This window comes from Nelumbo nucifera, chromosome 2 (assembly GCF_055504915.1).
Source record: "Nelumbo nucifera cultivar China Antique chromosome 2, China Antique-T2T, whole genome shotgun sequence".
NCBI classification, from domain to species: domain Eukaryota; kingdom Viridiplantae; phylum Streptophyta; class Magnoliopsida; order Proteales; family Nelumbonaceae; genus Nelumbo; species Nelumbo nucifera.
The window spans coordinates 35,130,127-35,150,824 of record NC_142650.1 but is presented as its reverse complement, the minus strand read 5'-3'; the positions used below and the strand labels follow the sequence as shown (position 1 = coordinate 35,150,824).

The following is a 20,698-nucleotide window of genomic DNA, read 5'->3' as shown; positions in this document are numbered from 1 at the left end:
CATAGAAATGCAAAAGTTGAAGGAATTCCTTGCTTCTCAATTTGAAGTGACATCTGAATCCTCTAAAATACTTTCCAGGAATTGAAGTTGCCCCTTCAAAAAGGGGCATCTTCATTTCTTAGAGGAAGTATATCCTACTGTTACAGGACACAAGCAAGTTAGGTGCAAAACTAGTAGATACCCCTATGGATGTTGATCATAAACTAGGAGATTGTGATGGTGAACCACTGAAAGATGTGAAACAGTTTCAAAGGTTAGTGGGAAGGCTGCTCTATCTATCCATGACACATTAAGACATTTCTTATTCAGTTGGGGTTCTGAGTCAATTCATGCATTCCCCTAAGAGACCACACATGAAGGCGGCAGAGAGGATTCTTAGGTATTTGAAAAAGTATCCAGGAATAGGTTTGCTATTCAGTAAACATAATCATCTAAAGGTGAATGTCTATACAAATACTAATTGGGCAGGTGTTGTGGATGATAGAAAGTCCACAAGTGGGTACTGCACATTTGTGGGAGGAAATCTAGTGACATGGAGAAGTAAAAAACAAAGTGTAGTTGCGAGATCGAGTGCTAAAGTGAAGTATAGGACTATAGCACATGGGGTGGCCAAAGTGCTTTGGTTGAAGAATCTTCTAGGGGAGCTTGGGGTTATTGTTCACAATCCTATGTCTCTTTATTGTGATAATAAAGTAGCTATAAATATTGCCAACAACCCTGTCCTGCACAATAGGACCAAGCACATTGAAGTGGACTGTTTGTTCAGTGGCTTCAGTAGTTTGAACCAGAAGAAGAAGAAAAAGAACAGTCGAACCTAATAGCTAAACCCTATCAGTCGACCATAATGTAGATTAGTTTCTAATTAATTGTGCAATGACTAACCTGCCCCCACTTAAGTATGGGACAAGAAGTCATATTAGAACTGCCACATAAGCACATAACTTAGCTGAGTAAAAATGACTAATCTACCCTTATTCGGCTAGCTCTAACATGGACAAACACTTCATAAGGAAAAAATTGGAAAAGGGAGAAATCTCTACTCCCTATGTCAACTCCAAGGAGCAACTAGTTGAAGTTCTCACAAAAGGGCTTCCATACTTGCCGCACAACGAGTTGTGTGACAAGTTGGGCATGATAGATAATATTCAGCCCAACTTGAGGGAGTGTGTTGTTAGAGTTGTTCTTTGTTTCTGTTGTTAGGGTGCTGTCAGCATGTTCTTTTCTAATTTTAATTAGTTTATTATTAGGGTGTGCCACCAGGGATATGTTTGTAATTTTCTTTTCTTTTAATCACTTATTGCTATTATAAATAAGAAGCTGGCCACCGCCAGCTAGAACTTTTGACTCTCAAGCAGATCTCTTCCTCTTTTCTTCTCTCCTCACTCTCTTCTCTCTCTCTCTCTCTCTCTCTCTCCAAGAAAGAACAAGTATCCAGCCTAGTGGTGCAAATTGGAAACCTGGCATGAGGAATTTACGCAGCATCAGGCTTAGGCCCTTGGGCCAGGCCCATTTAAATTTTAACAAATCCTTAACCCACGCCTGCCCAACTTACAGCCCTATAGTCTAACCTAACATTCAATGTGATTCCACGCATTGCAAGCAATTCTATCACATAGCTTTCCACCAATACTGAATGAGGATATAGTTCAAACCTCGGTAATTATAACAATTATCAACTAACAATGTTCATCTCACATCCATGGTTTACAAAAATTGTCACATGAAGATTGCAACGCTAAGAACTGGTCGAGAGAGACAGAGACCGAGAAAGAGAGAGATTGTAAATGCCAACAAATTGCAACTCCATCCCCAAATAGAATAAGCTACATACCCATATAGAAAACTGTGTAGTAAGATGATGCATGATACAGCTCTAACACCCAAAAAACTGGATCTAGATAAACTCAATTGCTGCTACATTCTGCTCCCTAAGATTCTATTTTAACAGTGTTAGGACTTAGGTGAGAGCAAAATCCCAATTCATTCAAAAATTGCAACAATCCTCATAGAGCACTTCCAAGCCCTTTTACCCAACAAATAGCAATAGACCTTTCCTCCATTGCCCAATGCTTCCTACAAAATGTTTCTATCTCCATGGGTACTGCAAGAAAATATCCCTATAATAGTTTCTAACACATTTCCTACTGTTTAAATGAATTCAATTACAAAAATGTGATGTTGGAGTCCATGATCATGGAAATACTTATCTATCAATAATAATTCCTAACCTATTTGCTGTTCTCCAAGGAATACAAATGGGATAGGAAACTGGACATGGCAAGAATATTAATCGAGGTTGAGGATACATCTGCTATCCGTCACAGTATGTTTCAAACATTTGCAGGTGAAAAATATCTTACGGTTGATAATATAAGCGGAGGATTGAATGTATTTTGGGAAAAGAAGGAGATGTCAATGGAAAATCAAAAGAAGGTAGAGGAGGGAAGGGTGGAAGAGGGAAGGGTGGGTCCGGGAACAAAAACATCAGGGGGCAAATGGAGGGAAGAGGCAAGGGAGGAGAGGGAGTCGAAGAGCCAAACTGAGGAAGAAGATGATGAAGAAAAGAATGAGGTGGCGATGGAGGATTCAAGTGGTGGTTACATGGCCAACTCAAATCCAGGTAGAAGGGCGAATGTGACCCACATGGAGAAGTAATATATGGAGCCAAGGACAATGTTGTCAAAATTTTAAAATTGATACAATTCACGATTTGAATCATGAATTCCAAGGGATGAGATGCTACCTCCCTATAGGGATGAGTACAAACTCATAGGGAAAAAAGGAGAGTACAATCAGCTTTAGAGGAGGCACGAGATGCTACCTCCCCATAGGGACGAGTACAAACCCAAACTCTTATCAGTAAACAAAATTTTTTTTTTTGAAAAAAGATAAGGTAAAATTATAAGTTAGCCCAATACAATGAAACCCGAGAAGCCCCTTGTTTAGGCCCAACTCCTATTCCAGAAAAGTAGATCATCCTCATCATTTATTCCAGCATAGTAGGTAACAAATACAAATAGTTTCTTCCCAAATTGTTGCTTGTAAGCATATCAATTGAAACGACTGATCTTAAGTTCAGGGGAATGGGGAGTTCAGAATTAGCAGTTGTCACAAAGGAAAGATGATCAAATCACAATAGGCCCAGAACAGGGATTTAGATACACCCAATGACATATTGAGAATTGTCTTCAACATAAAACCTCATACTTAGTATTCTAGGTTTATATAATAGTTTATCATGACATAATAATTTAGAAATATACATTTAAGCTTCTCCTATCCTTCCTAAAGTATTTATGAATATCAGCAGTGACTTTGCAATATTTTTACAACATTTTAGCACAAAATATGTCATGTGTTTCCTATTTTTGCATGACAAAAATTTCCACTAATGCTCCTTGAAGTACATTATGAAAAACAAATACAATGTGATTTCTCAAATTTATATTAGTTTGAGCAGCAAAGGTTTCTATCTCCAATTTCTTAGCAGAGAAAATGTTGTCATTTTTGTACTAATTGCTCTACAGCATGATAATATTTTAGCCATCTAAACCAAAACTGTTATGCACCATTATTGGGATTCAATCTAACTTAGTAGCCTGGGTGTTTTTGCCAATTTAATTTTCTTTGTTTACTGGCATATGCATGGTCTTCTTGCTACAAGGCATCAAAGGGGCATATAATGAGTTAAACACAGGATACATGGCTTTGCATTCAACCATTTGACCCAAAAAGAGATGCAAATGAGGATGCAGATTGTACAAAATGACAAATACAATAATCATCCTCAAGTCATAAGGATCAGATGTAAGCATCATATAGACAAAATGGACAGATACAATCATACAGGCATAATATCTAGGAAGATGAAGATAAAAACCGGAATGGGTGCTCAGAATTGTAAAAGCCTGGCTTATTAGCTCGAGCAATCACAACGTCAAAAAGCTCCCTCCAAGAATCTGTACTTCCTATTGCGTCCTATTGAAAATTTGAAACGAATGAACTCTAATTAAAAAGCTTCCAATGCAAACCCATAACTAATTAAACATCAAAAACAAATACTAACATAAAAGTGCTAAAATGACAAGACCATTTTCAAAAAACAAAAAACAAAAAACTTTTGTAAGGGCTCTAATACTAAAACAAGAACAAAAGGGAAAGAAAGTGCCCTATAGGTTTAAACTTGCTAAAGGATCTGATATCTGTCATAGAGAATAACGAGAAGAATAAAGAGAGAACAAGAGAGGGGAGAAAATCAGAGATGTGTGTGGCAGTGCCAAGACAGTTCTTTTATGTAGAGTGTACTAAAATGATTAAATTACATTAATGCCTCTAAAGACTACTAACTAGATAATTCTAACTCCCCCTCAAATTAGGCCATAAATGTCACACATACCTAACTTGTTATAAAGATCATTATGGCATAATCTAGTCAGTCTTTTTTTTTTTTGATAAATGTACACTGCTCAGTCTTTGTAAATGTAATCATTCGTGGAGAGTGGGAGATGAGAGAGAGAGAGAGAAAGAGAAGAAAAAGAGAGATACAATTGAGAAGAAAAGAAAAGTCATTGCTGGCTGTCGCCAATTCTCTATTTATATTAACTTAATAAAAAAGAATAGAAATTACAATTATGCCCCTGGTGGCACACCCTAGAACCGAACTAATAAGAAAAAAGAAAAAGCAACTAACTGACAGTATCTTAAGAAGTCAGCCTACTGACAGCAACTATAAAGTAACAATTAAATAAGGCCTTACAACACTCCCCCTCAAGTTGGGCTGAATATGTCTATCATGCCCAGCTTGTCACATAACTCATTGTGCCGCGAGTATGGAAGCCCCTTTGTGAGGACATCAGCAAGATGCTCCTTGGAGTTGACATAATGGATGCAAATTTCCCTTTTTTCCAATTTTTCCCTTATGAAATGTTTGTCCACCTCAATGTGCTTGGTCCTCACATGTAGGACAGGGTTGCTAGCGATGTTTATTGCTGCCTTGTTGTCACAGTAAAGAGACATAGGACTATGAACAACAACTCCAAGCTCCCCTAGAAGATTCTTTAGCCAAAGGACTTCAGCCACCCCATGTGCCATAGCTCTATATTCAGCTTCAGCGCTTGACCTTGCTACCACACTTTGTTTCTTGCTTTTCTAGGTCACTAGATTTCCTCCCACAAATGTGCAAAACCCACTTGTGGACTTTCTGTCATCCACAGCACCTGCCCAATCAGCATCTGTAAAGACTTCCACTTTTAGGTGATTGTGTTTACTGAATAGCAGACCTGTTCCGGGATATTTTTTCAAGTATCTAAGAACTCTCTCTGCTGCCTCCATGTGTGGTTTCTTAGGAGAGTGCATGAATTGGCTTAGCACCCCAACGGAATAGGCAATGTCTGGACGGGTCATGGACAAATAAATCAGTTTTCCCACTAACCTTTGGAATTGTTTCACATCTTTCAGAGGTTCACCATCACAGTCACCTAACTTGTGGTCAACATCCATGGGAGTATTTGCTGGCCTTGCACCTGTTTTGCCTGTGTCCTGTAATAGATCAAGGGTGTATTTCCTTTGAGAGATAAAGATACCCTTTTCTGAGCGGGCGACTTCAATCCCAAGGAAATACTTCAGGAGACCTAGATCTTTCACTTCAAATTTAGATGCAAGGAAATGTTTCAATTTTTGTATCTCTGAACTCCAGCTTCCTGTAATGATGATATCATCCACATACACTATCAATACAGCAACCTATTCCTGACATGTCTTCACAAAAAGTGTATGATTAGACTAACATTGTTTGAAGCCCATCTGCTGAACTACCATGTCAAACTTACTGAACCAAGCTCTGGGAGATTGTTTTAAGCCATAAAGAGACTTTCGCAGCTTGCACACCTTATTTTCACTTCCCTTGGCACAGAATCCAGGGAGTTGAACCATGTATACTTCCTCCTCTAAGTCACCATTCAGAAAAGCATTCTTTATGTCCAGTTGATGCAATTCCCAGTCAAGATTAGCAGCTAAGGACAGGAGAACCCTAATTGAGTTCATCTTAGCTACTGGAGCAAAAGTCTCATCATAGTCAACCCCGTATACTTGTGTGTACCCTTTGGCTACTAATCTTGCTTTGTACCTTTCAATTGTTCCGTCTGCCTTGTATTTAACCGTGAACACCCATTTACACCCCACAGGGTCTTTCCCCTTTGGAAGGTCCACCAATTCCCAAGTTTGATTTTTATGAAGAGCATTAATCTCCTCCTTCATGGCATCTGTCCATTCAGAGCATTTTAAGGCTTCTGCAACGCTTCTGGGAACATGGATGCAATCAACTGCAGATAGGAAGGCTCGGTATGAGGGGGAAATGTGATTATAGGAGACAAAATGGGTAATGGGGTGTTTGGTAGTGCATGACCGGACTCCCTTTCGTTGAGCAATAGGAATGTCAAGGCCATCCACAGTAGGAGTAGGGTTAGGGAGTGGACTTACCTCCTGGGAGTCTAACAGTGTCGATTGCTCCGTGTTTGGCTACTCCACATCTCTATCGCATCGCTGATCTCTACGGCGTGTACGTTGGAAGACACGAAAGGGAGCAAGGTCCAGAATAGAAGGAAGAGATACCTGAACCTGCTTCTCCTCTTCCACACTACTACTCTCCCCCTGAGGAGAAGCAAGGAAGAATGGCTCAGACTCAAAGAATGACACATCCATAGACACAAAAAACTTACGACTAACGGGATCAAAGCATCGATACCCTTTTTGAGAGGAGGGATACCCCAGAAAGATACAAGGAATGGACTGAGGGTCTAACTTACCTCGAGATGGAGACAAATCATGAACAAAGGCATGACAACCAAAGATTCTCATGGGAATGGAAAATAAAGGGGACTGAGGGTACAATAACTGGTGAGGGGCCATGTAGTTCATCACTTTGGAGGGCATGCGATTGATGACATAAGCAGCTGCCAGTATAGCATCCACCCAAAACCTTTTTGGAACATTCATGTGTAACATCATCCCGCGAGCTACCTCAATGAGGTGTTTGTTTTTTCTTTCTACAACACCATTTTGTTGTGGTGTTCTGGCATATGAGCTCCTATGAATAGATCTGTGGGAGACAAAGAACTCATTGAGCTCCCCATGGAATATTCTTCTGCATTGTCGGATTAGAAGATCTGTATTTCAACATGGAACTGCGTAAATACCATCCTCTGGAAGTCTTTCACAATCTTTGGAACTTCGTCTCTACTACGCATAGGAAATACCCATGTATAGCGAGAGTAATCATCAATCAATGTGATAAAGTACTTATATCCGCCCTCAGATATTACATTTGTAGGCCCCCATACATCAGAATACACAACATGAAAATGAACATTTGATCTTTTATTACTTGAGTGAAAAGTTGTTCTACATTGTTTGCTCAACTGACACGTTTGACACTGGAACTCTGACACTGAACATGACTTAAATAAAACCGGAAACAAAGACTTTACTATTTCAAAAGAAACATGACCTAAACGACTATGCCATAAAAGAATTTGACTCTTATTTGACTGACTATGTGACTCTGAGGATGACACCGAGAGACCAGCTTTGTTGTCGATAATGTAGAGACCATCCACTAGGCTCCCTCTATCAATCGTCCTCCCAGAAGCTAGGTCCTGAAAAACACATGAATCAGGAAAAAATGTTACACTACGGTTTGAAGAGCTTGTAATACTACTAATTGAAAGCAAATTTATAGGAAGTTGAGGGACATGCAGTACACAATTCAGATTAAGGCCATGGGGAAGAGATATTGATCATTGGCCTACAATGGAGGAAAATGAGCCATCTGCAAGTCTCACTCTATCCCTTCCTGACAAAAGGCTATAAGTCTGAAACAAGTTCGGCTTACCGGTCATGTGGTTGGAGGCCCTTGAGTCAATGATCCAAGGGGAATCCGTGGGAGTGACATGGAATGCAGAAGCCGTATTACCTGATGTAGATGCAAATGAAGTAGAGGGAGTACCAATGACTGAGTTGTCCATTTGTCGCAAAGCCCTGCCATAAGATTCCAGGTGTTCTCTGAAGGAATTCATTATATCTTCCTTGGGGTCAGAATTATTAAGGTGGTCCCAGGTACTACCAGCAACCTAAGTATCTTGGGTTGCCACATGTGCTGCATTCTGTGTTGTGTTCATCTTCTTCTGACCTTGGCCTTTACCCTGTTCTTGATTCTTCACTACCCACTTGGGTTTCCCGTGGATGTCCCAACAAGTGTCACGTGTATGCCGTGAACGCCGACAGTGGGTACAGAACAACTTATCTTTATCATCAGTCTTCTTCGTGTCACTTTTCTTCCCTGTGGAGTTATTATTCATCGCAGCCAAAGCAACTTGTCGCTCCCCCTCAGCTGTAACCATCACACTCTGCCTACTTTCTTCTGATTGAATAAGGGAGTATACCTCGTGAACCGACGGCAACTCTTTGCTTCCTAGGATCTGAACCCTCAACAGTTCATAGGCAAGGTTCAGTCCCAACAAGAAGGCAAACACACGTTGCTGAGAGACCAGCTTCCTGTAGGCCTTAGCATCATCATCATGTTTCCACTCTATAGCCTAATAATGATCCAATTCTTTCCATATGGAGGTAAGGGCTGAATAATATGAAGACAAACTACGGTTGCCCTGTTTATAGGTTGAAGATTCAGCTTGTAACTGGTAAACCTTGGCATAATGCCTTTGCTCAGAATAGGTAGTTTTGGCCTGTTCCCAAATCTCACTAGCGGTGTCTGCCCACATAAAGTTCTTCTTCACATCAGGTTCCATGGCTGCGAGGAGCCAAGACATCACCATACTATTTTCACGGTCCCACCTATCATGTTCAGCTGTCTCACCCTTGGGTTCTTTCACCCTTCCATTTATGTAACCAGCTTTACCCCTTGCCGTTACAGAGTTTTACACTTTTAGCCCACTCCAGGTAGTTCAGACCATTTAAAGGGGTAATTGGCATGGAAAACATCATGTTTTCACCTCCCATACCAGCTGTGTTGCGGGTTGGTGTAACCCCCGATGAAGTTGATTCATAATTTGCCATAGAATACTGCTGAAATCAGTCCAAAACCCACACAACTACACAACAGCCACAAGCAGAACACCAACCCCAAAAGAATTTACTTCTAGGATGTGAGGAAGAGAGCAAGACACTACTGAAATCAACTCTGAGATGGTTCAGTCATTAAACCAGCCCGATAATCAGTCCAACACAGCCAAGGCAGACATTACTATCAGTCCGACTACACCTCATACAGTCTAACAATCCAGCATCCAAACAAATATATAGAACCAAGGAATAAGCCCTTCACACCATTGGCCAACAAAGACAAAAAAACAAGAACACACCTGTCCAGCACCTGTACGAAGGTGCCAACCAGAAATCGACTTCACAGCAGCGAACAGAGAAGGGAGTCTCTATCAGCATCGCCCTTTTTCGGCTAGGGTTTCTTTGTCTTCCACGTCCAAGAATTTAAAGAAGGAAGAAAAGGCGAAGCAGGTTCAAAACAGGAGGGATCAAAAGTCTTTTACAGCCAAAAAAACTTGCTCAGATACCATGTAATCATTCATGGAGAGTGGGAGATGAGAGAGAGAGAGAGAGAGAAAGAGAAGAAAAAGAGAAATACGATTGAGAGGAAAAGAAAAGTCACTGTTGGCTGTCGCCAGCTCTATTTATATTAACTTAATAAAAAAAAAGAATAGAAATTACAATTATGCCCCTGGTGGCACACCCTAGAACCGAACTAATAAGAAAAAAGAAAAAGCAACTAACTGACAGTATCTTAAGAAGTCAGCCTACTGACAACAACTATAAAGTAACAATTAAATAAGGCCTTACAACAGTAAACACATCAGCTAATTTCTCCTTAGAGTTTACAAATAGAAGACATATTTCTCCCTTTTCTATCTTCCCACAAATGAAATCCTTGTCAACCTCAATGTGTATGGTTTTGTCATGTTGAACCGGGTTGTTTGCTAATGCTTAATATCTCCTTGTTGACACAATAAAGAGATATAGGGCTGGTCATAGATAAGCACAGTTCGGTTAGCAAATCCCTTATCCACAATACTTTGGCCATTCCATGTGCCATGGCACAATACCTTCGCACTTGATTTGGCCACTATTATTTGTCTTACCCCTCCATATCACCATATTTCTACCCACAAACATGCAACAGCCTGTGGTAAGCTTGCAATCATCAATGGAACCAGCCCAATCTGCACCTGTATGCATCTCTATTCTAAGATGGCCATGCTTAAAAGGCAACCCAGTGCGCAAGATCCTACCAATGCTCTATTCTAAGATGGCCTTACCCTTGCACATACAGAGAGGCTGTTTCCAAGATTTGAACCCTTGTCACCCATGTCATAATGGAGCAACCCAACTGTTGCACCAAGGCCCACCCTCAAGTATGTTTACAGAAAAGAATTCCTCCTCTAGTATGTTTGTTCAAGTAGTTTAGGACGAGTTCAGCAACAAGTGTGATGTCTTGAGAGAGTGCATGTACTGACTTAGACACTAAGTATTCCAACAATATGCAATATCCAGCTGTCATAGATAGATATAGTAATCTAGCAATCGGTTTATGAAACTGCTAAGCATCTAAAAACATTTCTCTACTGTTCTCCTAAAGTGTACGATTGAGGTCCATAGGTGTATTGACTGATTTGGAACCCAACTTTCTTTTGTCCTTGAGAAGTTCCAAATTTATGACATGTAAATATGAACAAGAATAAACTAAAACGAACAAGCTTTACCTGCTACATACTGAATAACCATGAACTAACCTTGTAAAGAATACAAGAATTGTTATTAGGGCTACTTGGATGATGATTTGCATTAGTGAGTAGTAAAACAAGTGTCATCAGAATTTATCAGGGCATGAAAATCACCTCCAGCATAAAACGCATCCCTCCATCCACAAAATAATATGGAGAATTAGTCAGCAAGAATAGTTTCTTCCCCTTCTCCTTGAGCATCTTGAGAAAGCGTAGCATCTGGCCCTAGAGTGTTTACCCAATAAAGTCAATCCACAATGCAACTTATCAAAATCAATTTGCAGTCTAATGTAAAGAAACTGCTTTCTATGCAAACACTTATTTCCACCTCCTTTTAAATGTTTTTATTGAATTTAATTTTGTAAAAATATGAAAAGTGACTAGCAGTAACCTTTTATATGGTTAGACCAGTAGTAAATAATAAATAAGAATCTTCTTTCGATAAAGGGTATAGAGATTGTAACAACATTCAAGTAAAGGAGGGAGAGGAATCCTTAGAACATATATAATAAATAAGAATCTTGCCACTCACATTCTTTACTAGGTATTTTTGAGGATCAGAGAGAATTCCTCTATGAACCAAACCACTATGATGAACATGCTGAATCGCACGATTTACGTCTTGGTAGATGTAGCAAGCATCAAACTCCAACTTCGCATCTACAAAGTGTTGTACTATATCTGCAATAAGGCATGCCTACAAAGGAAAAACAGAAAAAAAATTGCAACTGTCAGAGAAGGGTAAAAATGAACCTCATGCAATTGACAATACAAGACCAGCCTGTGGATGCATTACATATAAATATGTAAATATAAGCAGTTATGCACCAATAAATCAATCCAAACATACCTAAGGGGGATACACTCAAAAAGGAAAATTCTATGTGCTTAGGATAAAATAAAGCACAATAGAAAAAGAAATTTAACATCTTGCATCAGGGTCAAGGCTTGTCTAATATTCAGCATGCAACCAACCCCCTTGATGAAGAAGGTTATGTTTGAAATTATACATAACATTCTTGTACCAACTAATGGGGCCACCACCAAGGTCGGTTGGGACCAGATACTACCTAGAGCTGAACTAGATCCAGCATGGACCCAGAGAGTATACTTTAAAGCTCAAGTCAATAAAATAAAATTTGGAAACTTGGGGTCTTATACGAGATCAAGAAATAAAGGTTTAGCAAATGAAAGTGATTAGAGCTAGGAACAGAATTCTTCTAAACAATCCCAGGGTTTAAGCAATTGATGAGTCTTGATCAGCAAGCAAAGTAGACAAATTTAAAGATTTTGGTTATGTTTCACATACAAACACAAGCTCAAATTTTTGAGCTTGCTAAACCATGCAATAATATGCGAGTTCAATGTATCTTTTCAAGTGTAATGATGCAAATGAAGTTTGTGTGAATGAGCATATACATAAATATACATGCAAAGACATGTACGGAAGATCCCCTAGTACAGCTCTTCTCTATTTGCTCCTTTTGCAGTTTTGCCAAAGAATTTTCAGCAGTGTTTGCTGATTTGGCACCTATTCAAATTCCAACCAAGGTGTAAGGGATGATTTAACATATCACAACTAAGTGAATTGAGGGATCAAGGATAATTCTGTATTAGAGTGTCAAAACACTAGTTTCTGAGGTGGTGTTTGGCACTCAACACACAGGAGTGGTGAAGCAGCACAGTGGGTGCTATGAAGATCAAGACTTCTGAAGGAGGGTCAACTGGTCAAAATTCACACAAGTGATAGGGCCTGCTAAAGGAGTGGTAGTGGGCTACCTTTGTGCAGAACGATAATTCCCTGGGTGACTTTATTAAGGATAAAGAAAATCTTAGATGGAAAAAGTTAAGAGTCACCAAGGATTTTTTATTTGGGGAAGGTTTTCATTGTCCAATACCCTGGAGTTTGGACATCAACGGTGAAGTTACACACTAAAAGTGGCAGTGGAAGGTGAAGAATCATTAGTAGCAGTGAACTATTAGAATTCTAATAATGATCAGAACCCCAATCTGAAAGACAAATGATCTACATCAAAATCCCAGTGAACCATCAACCCACATAATGAACAAACCTTGTTGATTATGCATGTTTTAATTTTATTTTATATCATAGGGGCTGTTTGGTCTTTCTTCATCTCTCTTTATGTTCACCCTATTTATAATAATGAAAGGGGCTGCCGCCCACATTCTTTGTGCACCTCAATCACTTGATTCTCTTTCTTTCTCTTCTCCCAAGCTTCTAGCACAGAAAATATGGTATCAGAACATGGTTTCTAATCATATGAGCTGATCTCTAGACTCTCTCTTCCTTGTTTTTCTTTGTTCCAGATTGATAAACCTATTCAAAAGCTACTTCACTGATTTCTGGGCTGATGAAGAGGCATGGCTATTGTTTCTTCTTTTTTCTTCCTTTGTCATGTACCAAGAAGATTTGTTGCTGCGGGCATAAAGACTAGACATGAAGAGGTTCGATTGGATACCTCTTTCTTTTCTCTGCCATACACAGGTGTACACCTGCATGTTTGGTTTGTTTTGTGAAGGTGTTGAGGTATTCCCCGAGATACAGTTGAAGCTGTGTATGTGCTGAATGTGTTATCAGCTTTGTGTAGTATCAGTGTTGTAACCTGCTTCTGGGGACAAAAAGCTTGCAGTTTTTGGTTTGGGCGGTGCTATCAAGGTCCATAAAAGGCTGACCTGTCTCTTGTTTCTTGTTTCTTCTGCATGGCCAGTGGTGATTCAGCTACTTCTTCAATCACTGGATCTCAGTCCGGGTTGTAAGATCAGATCGATAATGTGCTTGTATCCATTCCTATTACCCCTCTAGGTGGTCTAAACTATCTTGAATGAGCCAAGGGTAGCTATTTGACTAGCTATTTGACAGTTAGTATAGCAGAAGCAAAGAATAAAGGTCCCATTCATGATAAGTGGGACCAAGAGAACTGCATGGTTATGACTAAGGTTCAAAGTATCAATGCACCCCAATATGGCAGAAGAGGTGTACCGGTACTTTGAACCCCACAGTTGATTTTTTTTATTATTTTTTTTATTTTTTGTTTCAAAACCCATTCAGAGGGAGTGCTCTAAGGCCTGCCTACCCCATGAAATGGGTTTTGACCCCAAAAGATCTAAATTTTGCATATCAGTGATCTGCTGATATGATACAATACGCTTGATATGGGGTGTATTGTGTCGAAATTTTGAACCTTGGTTATGCCATGGTTGCTATCATCCATTCATCCATCAATTGGGAAGATTTTTTTTTGGCAAGTAATCAGGAAGAATTTTATGTGGGCTGAAACTGCTAAGGAGGTTGGGATCAGGTCAAAGCTACTTACTCTGAGCAAAGGCATCATGCTAGGATATACCAGTTACAGGTAGAGTCAGCTTCTTGTAAGCAGGGGACAAGAGTTTATCATCCTATTATTCCACACTCACTACCATCAAACCATTTGCTTGAAGGGATGTGGATGATGCTAAGGATTATAGGAAGTTATTGTCTCAGCTAAGGGTGTATGCATTTCTAGCCAGTCTCAACCCAATCTATGAATTAATCAGAATTCAAATATTGATAAGTAAAGATTTACCTAGTTTACAGGAAGTGTATGCTCTTGATCAATCAAAGGAGACTACGAGGCAGGTCATGAATCTTAGTGAGGGGGAGCAGGTTGCCTTGGCTGCTAAGAGTAGTGTTAAAAAGGCTGCTAAGAGTAGTGGAATAGGGAGCATTTTGGGAGAATAGAAGAATTGAAATCCTCTCTGTTGACCCAAATAGAGGAATTGGATGCGAAGGAATCCCAAAGAACCATAAGCCCTCAGGAGAGAGATCGGAGATGGGTTCTAAAAAGAGAGTTAGATGAAGTTGTTGTGAGAGAAGAAATTTCTTGGAAGCAGAAGTCTAGATGTAAATGGATTGAGGAAGGAGATGGGAACACTAAATTCTTTCATAACCTAGCCAATGGAAGGAGAAGAAAAAACCTAGTGTCCAAGCTGGAAATGGATGGAATAGTCATTGATACCCAAGAGAGGATAGCCAATCGTTTTGTTGACCACTTCAAATCCATTTTGAGGAGACCCCTAAGACCTAGGGTGGAGTTGGAAGGCATTACCTGGCAGAGACTTCCAGAAGAGAGTAGAAGCTGGCAGGAAAGGAATTTTGAGGAGGAAGAAATCAGAAAAGCCGTTTTTTCAATGGGCAGGTCAAAAGCACCAGGACCAGATGGGTTTACAATGGCTTTCTTCCAAGACTGTTGAGACATAGTCAAAGAAGATTTAATTGAGGTCTTTAAGGAATTTGAGGATAATCCAGTGATGAGTCGTGGAATTAATGCTACTTTTTTAGCCTTAATTCCCAAGAAGAAAGAGGCCAAGCATCCAAAGGATTTTAGACCTATTAGTTTGGTGACTATTGTTTACAAGATTGTGGCTAAGGTCTTATCTTTGAGGATAAAAAAGGTGCTTCCTTGTCTTATCAGCCAAGTGCGAGGAGCTTTTGTACAGGGGGGACAAATTGTAGATCAGATTCTAATAGCAAATGAATGTGTGGAGGAGATGAGGAGATCGGGGCGTCAAGGTTTTGTTTGTAAACTTGATCTTGAAAAGGCATATGATTTGGTGGATTGGGGATTCTCACAACTTGTGCTAAGGAAGTGCGGGTTTGGGGATAAATGGTGCAAATGGATAAATGGTTTCCTGTCCAATTGCCATTATTCCATCCTAGTCAACAAGGCAGTTAATGATTTTTTCCCAGCTAGTAGGGGTCTAAGACAAGGTGATCCCATGTCATCGTTCCTTTTCACTTTAGTCGTTGATGCTTTTGGTAGACTCCTCTCAGAAGCAGATAGAGCCGAATCTCAGTAACCCATCTCCAATTTGCAGATCACATAATAATCTTTTGTGAAGGTTGTGATTTGATGGAGGTAAGGAATTTGAAGGATTTAATAATTCACTTTGAGAGGGCCTCAAATTTAAAGGTAAATTTTGAGAAGAGTTTTGTTGTGGGAGTTCACTTGAATAGAGAGGAGTTGGAGTCTATAGCAGCCCAGCTAGAATGCACTTACTTTCAGTGACCTCTATCCTACTTAGGACTTCCATTAGGTGCAAATCCAAAGGAAAGTAGGTTCTAGAACCCGGTGGTGGAAAATTCTAAAAAAGATTGGCAGCTTGGACGAGAAACTATATTTCCAAGGGGGGTAAAGTTACTTTGATTAAAGCAACTTTAGCCAACTTGCCATTATACTTCCTGTCAGTCTTTAGAATTCCTAAGAGAGAGGCAAAGAGGTTGGAAAAACTAATGAGGGATTTCTTATGGGAACCTGGTGAAAAGAAAAAATTTCACTTGATTAGGTGGGAGGTGGTGTGTCGGAGTAAGGAAGAAGGAGGCCTAGGATTAGGGAACGTGAGCAAGAATGAGGCTCTTTTAGGTAAGTGGCTTTGGAGGTGGCCCCTGGAGAGGGAGAGGTTGTGGCATGAAGTAGTGAAAAGTATCCATGGTTGTTCCGAATCAGGTTGGGATGCGGGAGTATCCCGAAGGGCTTTGCTCACAACACCTTGGAAGGCTATCTCTAGCATTCTTCCTAAGTTCCTCAGTTTTGTAAGGTATGATGTTTGCTCTAGAAACTCCATTCCTTTTTGGGAAGATACTTGGGTGAGCTCTCAACCCCTAAAAGACCGTTTCCCTTCTCTCTACTCCATCTCCCTCTTTAAAAAGAAACCCATTTCTTGGTTCCTTTCCCCCCCCCCCGGTTTGCCCTTTGGCCTTAAATTGAGATCTTGGGTTTCGAAGAGGGTTAAGGGATGAAGAAATCCTTTGCGTTTCAGAGCTGTTGTTTCATCTAGATTCGGTGTGTTTGGACCCCCCTAACCCGGACACAAGAGTCTGGTCCCTAACCCCGGTTGGCTCATTAACTTGTGCTTCTTTCTTTAAAGCCCTTTGCTCCAATCCCTCCTCTCAAGTCTTCCCGTTAAAGAGGTATGGTCAAGACCAATTCCCCCAAAATAGTAGTGTTCTGTTGGGAAGCCTATTATGGTAAGATCAATACTGCGGAAACTTGCAAAAGAAGAAATTTTTTATGTGTTTGTCCCCTAATTGGTGCTCTCTGTGTAAAGTGAAGGGTGGGGACTGTAACCATTTGCTGATATTATGCTCCTTTGCTACCAATATTTGGAACTAGGTTGTTTCATTATTTGGGTGCAGGTGGAATTTGCCCTCTGAAGTAAAGTGGACGTTCGCTCCGGCTGCTTTTGGGAGATTGACAAAAAGAGGGAAGCTAATGTGGAAATGTATCAGAGCTTCTACGTTGTGGACTGTATGGGAGGAGAGACATGCTAGAATATTTCAAGAACATGAAAGAAGTCTCACTGAAATCAAGGAATGCATATTGACAAGGACTATTTCATGGTTAAAATCTTCACACTACCGGATGCTGTGGTAAAATTGAATTTTGACGGAAGCTGCCAAGGCAATCCAGGGCCATCAGGAATTGGTGGGATTCTGAGAGACAAAGACAGCAATATGTTGTCTCTATTTTCAGGACCAGTGGGTGAAGGTGATTCAATAAGGGCAGAGCTACTAGCAGCGGTACAAGGCATACAAATGGCTAGTCAAAGTGGTGTGACAAATCTGCTAGTAGAAGGGAATTCCAAGGTGGTAGTAGGCTGGCTAATTAGGCCAGAAACAGCTTGTTGGGGCTACAGGGATCTGTTAAAGAAAGTTAAATGGATGACAAGGAATATGACTGTCAGGTTTCAGTGGGTTAGAAGATCAGAAAATGCAATGGCTGATTCTCTGGCCAAGCAAGGGGTGTCAAGGGGAGATCTATTTGGGGCTACTTTGTAATTGTGTCTCAGGCTTGGGCAGTTTTGGTGTATATGGTTCAGTCCTAGGGGGGTAACATCTCATGCCTCCTCCTAGGCTGATTGTATTTTTGTTATTTGATTTAATAAAATTACTCTCATTTATCAAAAAAAAAGGGTGGCTAGTCCAAGAGGTCTGAAGAGGTTGACAAGGATGAACTTTGGTGTACTCATTGTGGTAGAAAGAGACACTAAGGAGCACTGTTGAGACTTCATTGGGAAGCCTAAGAACTTCCAACAAAAGAAGCCAAGGAACCAATAGAAGAATAGTAATTCAGCCAATGTTGTGACCAGCACACATAGTGATGCAGGAGCTGAAGAGTCAAAGTTGGAATTTTATGAAATTTTATGTATTTATGTATTTTGGGACAATAGGGGTATTTTTTTCATTTTGCAATTTTCTGTGGGGTCCATTGATAGGGTTTAATTTGTCTAGTTATAGTTTTTTATGTTTAAAATTCCTGAGTCATTGCATAAGTAGGATTAGAGTTATCGAGTCTTCTTTGAATTGAAATAGGATATGACAACTTAGTTTGAGTCCTACTAAGATTATTGAGTCTAACAATTTGACTCCTAAGACTATTATGAGCTAACAGTTTGACTCCAAGGATTATTACAAGTTTAGAGTCTATAAATATGTATGGACGTTTTACACAAAGGCAATGAAGTTTATTGAGTTTTCTTCAGCTTATGCTAGCTATGGTGAGTGATTCCCATGCCCTAGAGTGATTCTAGGCACCCTGTGAGTGATTCCAGGTATTTTCTCTCTTCTTTCTCTCCCTATTTTCTCTCTTATTCCTTCAAGAAGCCATTACAGCCATCGACAGCCATAAAACTGAGCTGGTCCTACATCACCTAGTCATGATGAGAAGATTTCTCAGGCTCCCACTGCACCTGGTAAGAGTTCTAGATTGAAGGAGGATCATACCAGTTCTCCTTAAACAGTTTGGTAGGGCCCTTCAGTAGCATGAGGGAAACACTTCTAACCCGTACACTTATTTGCGGCTAGCTTAGGTCAGGCTACTGCTTTCCACGCTACCCTATTCCTAGGGGCCCCTAGATTATTGACTCTCAGGCCTCTAATCACATGAACAGTGAGCCCAATCTTTTTTCCTCTTATCAATTACTGTCAGGGAGAGATAAGGTGAGACTAGCATATGATTCTCTCTTCCATTGCTGATTGAAGAACTGTATCTCTTCCTTTTGGGCTAGTGTTGACCATGTTCTTCATGTTCCTAAATTACCTAGTAACCTACTCTCTATCAGTAGTTTGACCCAATCCTTGAATTATAAAGCGACTTTCTCTCCTACTTCTTATGTTTTTCAGGATTTGGCTTCAAGGAGGATGATTAGTAAGGGTCATGTGATGGATGGCCTATACCTCTTGGATGATGTCATTGGGTCAATGGCTTCTCCTCCTGTTGTCTTTATGAGACTTAGTGATAGTTCTGTTTAGAGTCAAATTTATTTGTGGCATTTTCATTGGGTCATATATCAATTGAAGCCCTAAAGAGTCGTTTCCCTCTTTGTTTAAGTCTATGTCGATGTATTTACAATGTTCACGTGCCAGTTAAGCAAACATTGTAGAACCTCTTTTCGAATGAGAAATAAAATATTAGAATTTCCAATCCTATAGTATATTCTGATGTGTGGGCCTTGCTTTTGTGGTATTGATGGTGGATATCATTATTTTATAAGCTTTGTTGATGACAATTCACAATATACATGAATCTATTTGTTCCGCTCCTGTGAAGAGGTACCTCAGGTGGTTTGAGAATTTCATTGCATGGTATACACCTAGTTCCATGTTGACAATCAAATGTTCCAAGAAGATAATGCAAAGGACTGTTTTACAAAAGGTTTGGCTGGATTCTTGGTTGATAATGGTGTGTTGCATCATAGTTCCTACCCCTAGACACCACAATAGATTTGTTTTTGAAGAATAAAGATAAAATTTTATTGAAATAAAAAGAGATACAACAGACAGGTGATAAGATATCACTGAGAGAAGAAGAGCAACCTCAACAACCCCTTATAGACCTATTAACCACACCGCTTACTAACAAAATGACACCCAATCAATTCCAATCGAAGCTCAAGGAAAAGACACCATAACAAATCCCCATTAAAACATAGACCATCAGCCCGTTAACTGACCAGAAACACAAACCCCTCCTTGCGAAAACAGACACTTGTTAAGGCTACCATGTGCACTGTAAATGGTGTTCAAATGCACACTGTTAAATGAAAAGGAAAATAGACAAAGGTAGAAGATATATGATGTAAATCTAACTACAGCTACCATGTAAAACAGAAGTAGCAGAGAGCAATATTAAGAGTATCTAACCTCACTAAAGCAAAAGAAATCCATAAGACCAACAAGTCCATGTGCTTGATCTCGACCAATATGGCGTGTTCCATATATCTCTTCTATTTCCTTCTTGCTAAGCTGGATATAAATATGGAATTACAATGGTGTCAGAAAAAGGTACTCCCCATTCTTTTGAACTAGAAGTTATTCTAAACTTTATACAGGCTCAAACAATGATTTTATTTGCTTTCTTTTAGGTGATGTCAAGAAAAGAAAATTATACCACAAGAATTAAAGAGATCAAATCTAGAAAGTTAATTTTAAAGAAAGAAATACAGGTGGAAATATGCATTGGCTGTTGCCCACATAGCTGCTGAGAAATTTGCATTTAAAGGTTAGGTTCATACTATAAATTATGGGGATCTAGGGCATGCAGGTTATTCAACAGACTTCTGTAATATATAGATAGATAGAGAGAGAGAGAGAGAGAGAGAGATGGACAAATCCAAGGTTAATATATTCTCTAATATTGTATACCAATGTTGTCAAAATCTTACAATTCACAATTTGATTCATAAATCTTACAATTTCTATGACTCAGCATGTTTCAAATAAATTCAATTAAGAATTAGTTCTCTACTTTGTTATTTTTTTGTTTATATTTAATTTTGCCAAGGGAGATTTTTTTAAAGCCCTTACTAGAAAATTATTTATTTACATTATTTAAGAC

At 39.6% G+C, this 20,698-nt stretch overlaps 1 protein-coding gene across 2 annotated transcripts in view; it reads right to left on the bottom strand.

Moving 5' to 3' along the window:
• The window catches only part of LOC104612312 (HAD-superfamily hydrolase, subfamily IG, 5'-nucleotidase), a 37,733-nt gene that overhangs the window by 13,228 nt on the left and 3,807 nt on the right, over positions 1-20,698 (bottom strand). For both annotated transcript variants that reach the window (XM_010279699.3, XM_010279698.3), the window contains exons 5-8: positions 20,005-20,106; positions 11,338-11,502; positions 10,920-11,030; positions 3,881-3,978 (exon numbers count right to left, since the gene is read on the bottom strand). In XM_010279699.3, coding sequence (XP_010278001.1) covers positions 3,881-3,978; positions 10,920-11,030; positions 11,338-11,502; positions 20,005-20,106 — 476 coding nt within the window. The remainder of the gene's footprint in view (positions 1-3,880; positions 3,979-10,919; positions 11,031-11,337; positions 11,503-20,004; positions 20,107-20,698) is intronic.